General features: G+C 50.8%; 1 protein-coding gene across 1 annotated transcript; it reads left to right on the forward strand.

Annotated features, from left to right (window-relative positions):
- Nucleotides 1-561: 561 nt before the first annotated feature.
- Nucleotides 562-7,418, forward strand: KRT2 (keratin 2; the record flags this gene model as incomplete). The annotated part of the gene is made up of 9 exons (XM_080705853.1): nt 562-1,191; nt 2,160-2,374; nt 2,714-2,774; nt 3,383-3,478; nt 4,106-4,270; nt 4,575-4,700; nt 5,451-5,671; nt 6,735-6,769; nt 6,871-7,418. The coding sequence occupies 9 exons, from the start codon at nt 562-564 to the stop codon at nt 7,416-7,418; spliced, it is 2,097 nt and encodes a 698-aa protein (XP_080561979.1).
- Between the last annotated feature and the right edge of the window lie 1,581 nt (nt 7,419-8,999).

Raw genomic sequence — 8,999 nt, forward strand, 5'->3', positions numbered from 1 at the left:
TCATGCTCTGCAGAATCTCCTCTCCTCTTGTCTCACGTCTTCCTGGATCAGAGGAAGAGCAAGCAAACCCATAAAGCTGGCATCAAGGGGCTTGCATCGTTTCTAAGCCTCTTCTCCCTTCCATCTCTAAATTGCGCTGGCGCGCCTGCACAGGCCTGGGTGGTGGCCAGCCTCCCTTGGGTCGGTCCAGAACAGGGAGCAGCATTCTCCAGAAGGTCTTTTTTTCAGGTTGAGAAACCCAAATCCTAATCTCCTTTTCTGATGAATTTACAAAAACCAAATTGCGTGACAGATGCTCAGATAAACACAAGTTCGCAATCAAAGCAAGTTGTGGAATGGAGCTGATTAGTAGATTTTTTTAAATGGCTATTAGCTTGATAATCACTCACCAGGAATAGCTTCCAGGCAGACCAAACCCATGCATAAGTGGGCCCACACCCATGCGCACCAACACCTCGTTGGCAGGTATATAAGGGACCCTGACAGTCTCCCAGTAGCACAGTTGTCTCCAACGTCAGATCTTCTCAGGAACCTCAACTTTCCTCACTGGGCAAAGGCATCATGAGTTGTCAGATCACCTGCAGATCTCGAAGAGGAGGAGGAGGAGGCAGTGGAGGATTCCGCAGCTTCAGCAGTGGATCGGCCGTGGTCTCTGGAGGGAGCCGGAGATCGACCTCTGGCTTCTCCTGCCTGAGCCGCCATGGCGGTGGTGGAAGGGGCCACGGTGGAGGTGGCTTTGGCAGTCAGAGCCTTGTTGGCCTCGGAGGGAGCAAGAGCATCTCCATGAGTGTGGCTGGAGGAGGTGGAAGCATTGGCTCCTATGGTGGATATGGTGGCAGAGGAGGCAGCTTCAGAGGAGGCAGTGGCTTTGGAGGCGGAGGTTTTGGTGGAGGCAGCGGCTTCGGAGGCGGCAGCGGCTTCGGAGGCGGCGGTTTCGGTGGAGGCAGTGGCTTCGGAGGTGGTGGTTTTGGTGGAGGTGGCTTTGGTGGAGGCCGCTTTGGAGGTTATGGCGGTCCTGGTGGCTCCGGGCCTGGAGGATTCCCTGGCGGAGGTATCCACGAAGTCTCTATCAACCAGAGCCTCCTGCAGCCCCTCAACGTGAAAGTTGACCCAGAGATCCAGAACGTGAAGTCCCAAGAGCGGGAGCAGATTAAAACTCTCAACAACAAATTCGCCTCCTTCATCGACAAGGTGAGATAAGAAATTGGTGAGCTGAGAAAGACCAGATCCTTTGTATGGTCAGGATGCCATGCTTCCAGTGCTAATGGAAGGGGCCCAGATTCACTTCTTTTAGGAGTCAGTGGTGTGGCCACTGCCACGTGCATTGTTTGCAAATCCAAATGGGAAAGATGTTGGCTGTTGAGGACTGTGTTTTCAGTGAGGGTTGGCAGTTAGGAATTGTTTCTTTGGCTTTATTTTTCAGTCCAAATAAATAACATGTATGGAAAATTCTGAGAATTATAGAAACATTGATACAGGCAAGTAAAGGACTGAGCAGGTCAGGCCACGTGCTGGCAGATTTAGAAAAGGATTGGTGAGATGTCTTTGTCTGAGGTGGTTTTTTCTTGCCTGAAAAGTGATTATTCAATTCTGGGAAGTAGACTTGAAATGTCTGCTTGGAGATGAATGAAATTCGAGCTTTCAAGAAAAGCACTCTCAGTTTTGTGATCCATAAAGTCACAAACTACTGGTGTCACTTCAGGGTGTTGCTGGGTTTTCTCCCATTTCGAGGCAGGCAAACCAAGACAGGAATTAGGCAGGAATTAACAGGGCGTTGAGAGCCAGGTGGAGGAGCCTGCCCTCCAGGAATCATGCTGAGCACCCTGGGTTTGCAGTGCCAAGGGTGCCTGCTTTTGATTTTTGCCAGAATTTATGGGACCTTGGCAGAGAACACAGCTAGGATTGGGGAGGGAAATGGCCCGGAGTGTTGGGAACAGCTGTATACAAACCAGTGGGTATCACGTACACAAGAGTTGTGTGCGCGGAAAGAGCCAGGAGTCCTGAGAATTTTCAAGTGTGAGGGCAGGGAGCTCAGAAGCTCTGGCTGGTTAGGACAAAGCTTTGTGTTTTCCTCATGTCCCAGAGCTGCCTGGGGCAAGAGCAGCTTGCTGGTGTGAAGGTGACCCCAAGCTTATGTGCTCTTCCACTGGTCACGGCAGGTGCGCTTCCTGGAGCAGCAGAACGAGGTGTTGCGGACCAAGTGGGAGCTTCTGCAGCAGATAGATGTGGGCACCCGTACCTCCCACCTGGATCCCATCTTCCAGGCCTACATCAGCCTACTCCAGAAACAACGGGATGGGCTCACTACAGAAAGAGCCTCCCAGGAGTCAGAACTGAGCAACATGCAGGATCTCGTGGAGGATTTTAAGAAGAAGTAGGTGGTTGAGTAAATGATCAGAGAGAGACACTGAACAGAGCTGTCCACTCACTCATCTCTCAGCTGCAGTTCTGGTGATAAAGCGGGGGAGGCCCCTGTGTCTTTGCCAATTGTTTGTGAAGAAGACAGGGCTTTGGGGATCATATATTTTACGTGTTTGAGAGTTAATTGATAGAAGACTATCTGTATTTGGAGTATCATAATTTTAATTTAGGCCTCTAAGAGCATTCAATATTCCTACAGAATGGGCCATTTGGGGTGAATCTAGTAGAAAAAGGAAAATAACAGAGAAAACCTAGAACTAATTTAACTGCTGTATCATCTGGGTCCCAACAGGTATGAGGATGAAATCAACAAGCGTACAGCTGCTGAGAACGACTTTGTGACACTTAAGAAGGTGAGCGAGGGACGGCTGTGGCTAGGCTGGGAATCGGTGTGCTTCATACCCATCGTGTCTAAAGAGAAAGCCTGGAGACACCGTGTGTGCCCAGAGCCAGGAAAGGGGCTAGGTGTTTCTGTGGCTGGTTCTCTTGGGAATGAAAGGTCTCTGTAGCTCAAGCTTCTGGAGGCTATTTTCCTTCAGGGCCTTGGTGTATAATCCCGGGAAATTCAGGAGGGGCGGTATGGACAGACAGGGTGGGAGGGCTGAGCAAGATGGGATAACAGAGGCTGTTGAACCCATCATGGGAACACACCAAGTCTCAAGCCAGAGGGAGCGACCGGCTGGCAAAGCTGGGTCGCATGCACACTGGGATCAAGGACCGAAGGTCCTGGGGAGTATGAGCAGTGGACATGGGGTGGAGAACCCTGCAGAGGTATATGGTGGACTGCCCATCACATGAGGCCCCATCAGGTGGCTCCTGTGGAGGTGCCTAGGATATTGGAGAGTAGCTAACAGGAGCTGGGGGTGTGGAGAAGGCGGCGGAGAGAAGCTGGGATTCATGCAGGGGAACAGGCAAGGTGGCGGGTGTGAGTGTCACCAGAGGCATCGCACCTTCCCTGCAGGACGTGGACAACGGCTACATGAACAAGGTGGATCTTCAGGCCAATGTGGACTTACTGACCCAGGAGACTGACTTCCTGAAGACGCTCTACGACGCGGTAAGGACATGCCCTTGCTTCCCACCCTTCCTGCCAAAGGCAAGTTCCTTCTGATTGGTGGAAAGGAGACAGTAGGGTTTATGGGCTGGCTGACTTCAGTGTGTGACCGTGCCAGCCCATGAGGGGGCTTCTATATTACAGGTGTTGGAAAAGAAGAATTTTCTCCTCTACTGTTATATGATGTGAGGCTCAGGAAACACTAGGTCAACTTCCCTTCCCTCCATCCCCTACAAGTCCAGCTTCCTTTAGGAAGAGACCTATCCTCTGCCCATTCCATGCCTGATATGCTTCAAATGCATATGTCTCCTAATCCCTCTGCCCCTGGGCCAAGGACAAACATATGATTTCTAAAACAGGCATTAATATTTAAGGTAGTTGTCATGAACCAGCCTCTTCTGGGGTACTCAACGGAGTAAGTGGTGAAGGCTGTTAACTAGGAGGCTCAGAAATACACACACCCCCTCCCCATAGTCCTGAGAACAGCCTTGGGAGGCCTAGGAACAGTGGTGATGCTGTGTGCCCTCCCACCCAGGGCATGCTGAGTCAGAGAGTCTATGCATGTCTCTAACACCAGCCACTGCCTGCGGCTGTGGGAAGAGTCAAGCCAAATCTCCCCGTGTGTTGTAGGAAATATCACAGCTACAACAGACAATCACTGACACCAACGTCATCCTGTCCATGGACAATAACCGGAACCTGGACCTGGACAGCATTATCTCCGAGGTTCAGGCCCAGTATGAATCCATCGCTGAGAAGAGCAAGGTGGAGGCCGAGAACCTGTACCATAGCAAGGCAAGTTCTGGGGAAGGTGGGGGAGCCTTACAACATGCCAGGCCCCATCCCCAGTCTGGATGTGTATAGTAAGATTCCTGCTGTGTTGCCTAAAGGAAACCAGGAATCATTCTCAAGAGTGTCTAGAATGGCAGGCAACAAGTTCTTGGGGGAGGTGTGAAGTGGTCCCCCACCTGCCATGAATGTGTCCATCACACTGAGCTTGGCTGACCATCACTGGACAAGCTGCCAGCCTTTCCTAAACTCAAGCTAGACTCTCCCAGGCTGGACACCCCTGGGAACCATTCTCTTCTTCCCATACCAGTATGAGGAGCTCCAGGTCACTGCTGGGAAACACGGAGAAAGCCTGAAAGAGATCAAGATGGAGATCAGTGAGCTGAACCGCATGATCCAGAGGCTGCAAGGGGAGATCTCCCACGTGAAGAAGCAGGTGAGGCACGCACGGTCCCCAGGCTCAGCTCAGCTTCCCCGGCTGAGTGGGGTTCAGGGTGGGGTGGATGGTTGTATCTGTGTGTGAGAGACAGAGGGGAAACAGGTCCTAATCTACTTTACATGGACCCCAAGCTGCCCAGCTAAACATAATTTAAGACTGTAACAATTTTTTTTTGAGTGGTCTAAGAGACATTCTAAAATAAGGATTAGTGAGGTAAAAGAATTGTGTTTACTTTTTGGTTGTCTACATGAATAAAGTGAACAATGATAAATAAAGCAGACGTTAGTTTGGTTTGCTGTGGGTCATAGACCTAGCTTTCCCTTTGTGCTTGGCATAGCCAGCTGGGTTCATGGAGGGGCAGTGAGTGCTGGAGAGACTGGCCTGGGGTTGGACATTAGCCTTGGAACAGCTCATGAGGGGCAGAGTCAACTCTATAAGCAGCAGAAGTTCTGCAAAAGAGTCTGTATTCAGCATCTCCATTACAGCTATAATAGGGGATGGATAATGATCCTGGCCCTGTGCTGTGAGGATCACGGACATCATGGAGAAGGACTAAGGGTCTAGTCAAAGGAGAAGAGATAGCAGCAAGTCATAAGAGTGGTGTGTGACTTGCATTAACTCCAGGTTAACTCCAGGCTTCCAGGGTCAGTGATTCTGGCCTCCCATACTGAATAGCTCTACTCCCTGCCCCTCTGCCAGTCAGACACCACTCTATATAAAGAGAAACCTTCCCTCCTTCTCCCACAGTGTAAGAATGTGCAAGACTCCATCGCAGATGCTGAGCAGCGTGGAGAGCATGCTCTCAAAGACGCCAAGAACAAGCTCACAGAGCTGGAGGAGGCCCTGCAGCAGACCCGGGAGGAACTGGCCCGGCTGCTGCGTGACTATCAGGAGCTCATGAACACCAAGCTGGCTCTGGACGTGGAGATTGCCACCTACCGCAAGCTGCTGGAGGGCGAGGAGTGCAGGTGAGGGACCGGGAGCAGGAGAAGGGAACGCTGGTCCACCCTCTCCTTACTCCTCCAACCAGGGCTGGAGCGAAGGCAGGGGAAGCAGAGGAGGGGATGGGGCCTTCTGATGGCCATCACGCCCTCTGGTTCCCAAACAGAAATTCAGGACGTAAAGCATTAGTGTACAGCTGCACATTTATCAGTATAGAACAATTAACGAGGCATATTAAAACAAATTAGATAAAAAGTAGGATATACTGATTTTTTCTAAAGTAGAAAACAAAGCAGTATGAAAACAGACTGTCCCAGGCAGACTGAAATGTCAGTCTCTAGGACATTTGTGGGTCATCTGTAGGGCGAATGGCCTTTTTTTCCCTCCATAGAGGGAGGAAGATAATTGTGTCAAAATGTGTGGACTGGCTGGGCATGCTCACCTCAGCAGGTACACACCTAATTCTTTGCAGGTTTCAGAAGTGTCAATCAGAACAATTTGCTAGCCTTCAAAGAGGACCCCTTTGCTTTTATAGTATTACACCTTTGTTGGTTTCATCAGCATTCCTGGTGACTTAATATGTCTTAAGCAACTGGGATGGGAAAGGCCACCCTGGGCCATCAGCAAGCCAGCTGACAAAGGGAGCAACATGTTTCAGGCTGCTGCTCTGCACCTTAGAGGCAAGCCTCCTTTCCCCAGCTTGCAAGAGGAGGCTGGAGAGGTGTTGGTGGAAGCGGAGGGTGGAGGCGAGGGCAGGAGGAAAGGCACTGCTGTAGTTCTTTCTGAATCGAATGCTTGCCTGGCAGCCTCATTTTAAAATTTTAGGCATGGCTTGGAACCTGAATAATAGCATCCCTGAGGTGGGCTTAGATACACACATAGGTTGTATGGTTAGAAGTGAATTTGCTTTTCACTTACTCCGGATGAACAGGGTACCTGTTCATTTTAATCAGAGCAGAGTTGTGATGGACTGAGATGCAAGGCTGTGAGGTGTGACCCACAAGCCTCTGGTGGCTGATTTTTGTGGAAGTTGTAAAACAAGATGCATGTGGGTCCAAGTGCTCTTCTCTTACTCTCTCTCCCTGACAGGATGTCTGGAGAACTCAGCAGCAACGTGAGTGTGTGTAAGTAGTGGGTGTGGTCCTGTCCTGTGGGATGGTGTGTGGGCTGGAGATGGGGTGGAGGTGCTCACACTTCTGTGCTAACACTGTTATCTCCCCTACAGCTGTGACAAGCAGTACCATTTCTTCAAATGTGGCATCCAAGGCTGGTTTTGGAAGCCATGGTTCTGGAGGTAGAGGACCCAGCTATGGAGGAGGAGGAGGAGGATTCAGCTCCGGAAGCAGCAGTTATGGCTCCGGAGGCAGAAACTCTGGCTCCAGAAGTGGCGGCGGAGGAGGCTCTGGCTTTGGCGGAGGCTCCAGAGGGGGCTCTGGCTCTGGAGGAGGATATAGCTCTGGAGGTGGCTCCAGAGGAGGCTCTGGGGGAGGATACAGCTCTGGAGGAGGCTCCAGAGGAGGATCTGGTTCTGGAGGAGGATATGGCTCTGGAAGTGGCTCCAGAGGGGGCTCTGGTTCTGGAGGATACAGCTCTGGTGGTGGCTCTAGAGGAGGCTCTGGCTCTGGAGGAGGATTCAGCTCTGGAGGAGGTTCCAGTTCTGGAGGAGGCTCCCGAGGAGGCGCTGGCTCTGGAGGGGGAGTTTCTGGTTCTGAAAGGGGTGGTTCTGGCTCAGGTGAAGGCTGTGGTTCCAGTGTAACCTTCTCTTTTAGATAAAGACGAGGTTCTCTCTCGATTCTTTCACTCCAGAATGTAGAAGCCTGTTTCTGTACTTCTGACAGCAAGTCAAGTTTTGTCATCCATCTCTGATGGCATTTTGGGGAAAAGGGGTGCCATATACAATTTTTGAAAAATTTTCCAAATTAACTAGTTAAAGCCAGTGACACCCATGTATTCTGGGGATAAGCCTACATTGTTCTGGTGTGTCTTGCAGCCACGCCCTGGCCCTCATGCCTCCTTGCATTGCCCATTGAGTGGTCCTTTTCCTGGCGGGTGTCCTGCCTAGGATTCCAGGACAGCCTGTGATGCCATCTCAGAGCGTTCACCTTCCTCTGGCAGTGCCCTGTGTATATAGTGCCTCTCCTCATTCTGCTTCTGAAGTGCTGTGGTTGGTGTCTGTACAATAAACTTCATTTGCAATGCATACCATGTGACGTCTATTTGTTATGAGCCTGGGCAGAAGTGGGCAGCCACAGAAACAGGAGATTTGGAAATAATAAAAGGGTCCAGGAGGAGGGGCGGGTCCTCCTGGAGTGTGGCATGCAGAAGCCCAAGGTGTAGGAAGAAGTGGGAAAAAGAAGAGGGTGGGTGGGCCTGGAGTCAAGAACGACTGTGATGTTCTCAGAAAGGATTTTCAGATTGGCCCCAAGTGAGCAGGAAGAGTTATAGAAAATTCTCTTTTTAGAAAGAAGCACTGTTCTTGAGAAGCATTTTCTCTTTTCTGACAAAAGCTTTGCTCTGAGATAATTTCCTTTCAAGGCAAGCCAGCTGAGCCCCTGGATGCCCACCCAGGCTTCTGCAGCTCTGAGCTTCTTGGGCCCAGTTGTCTCAGGCTAGCATAAGCTAAGGCCTCTCCAAGTCCCCACAGAAATACACTTTCTAGTGCTTAGGCAAGGCTGGAGGGCAACACCTGGAAGGTCTGATTGCTCTGACCATGTCCATGGCAGATTTTCCCTGCAGAGCTCTCCCATTGCACTCAGCATAGACAGGACCCTTCTCACTGGCACTCATGGATGCCCCGATCAGGGCAGCCTTCTCCTATGAGTGTAAAGATTATTTCAGCCTCTTGCTTTAAAAGGACTTGTCAGCTGACCAGGCTTTCAGGGAGATCAGGAATGGTTGGACAGTTGCCCAAGTGGGAATCAGTATCTTACATGGGGTCAGGTCAAACTTCCTATGTGTAGTAGCATCAGACTTAGAATATGTGGCTTCAAACAACTCAGAAAAAAATTCATTTTTTTCTTAATTCCACTTCAGTTTTAAGATTTCGATGAAGCCCGGTTGAGCCTGTAACTCTCTTCTTGCCTCCCCGAGGATGCAGAAATGGCATCAAGAAATGCAGGGAGGGGGGACTCATAAAGAACAGAGGGCATCATAGATAGGCCTGGACCAGCAAGGCCCCATGTTTGAGGATGCTGGGCAGGAAGAACTCTGGGAGATAATAACATGAAAATCCAGGGAGCTGAGCATCTGGGTGACCTGAAACTGTCCAGGCCTCAGTCAGGTGGGGGAGGCCTGTGGAGGCAAGGGTGCAGGCTTGGAAAGAGAAACATAGGGGGCTGGCTATTTTAGGGTGTA

This window comes from Muscardinus avellanarius, assembly GCF_963383645.1.
Source record: "Muscardinus avellanarius genome assembly, chromosome: 11".
Lineage (NCBI taxonomy): Eukaryota > Metazoa > Chordata > Mammalia > Rodentia > Gliridae > Muscardinus > Muscardinus avellanarius.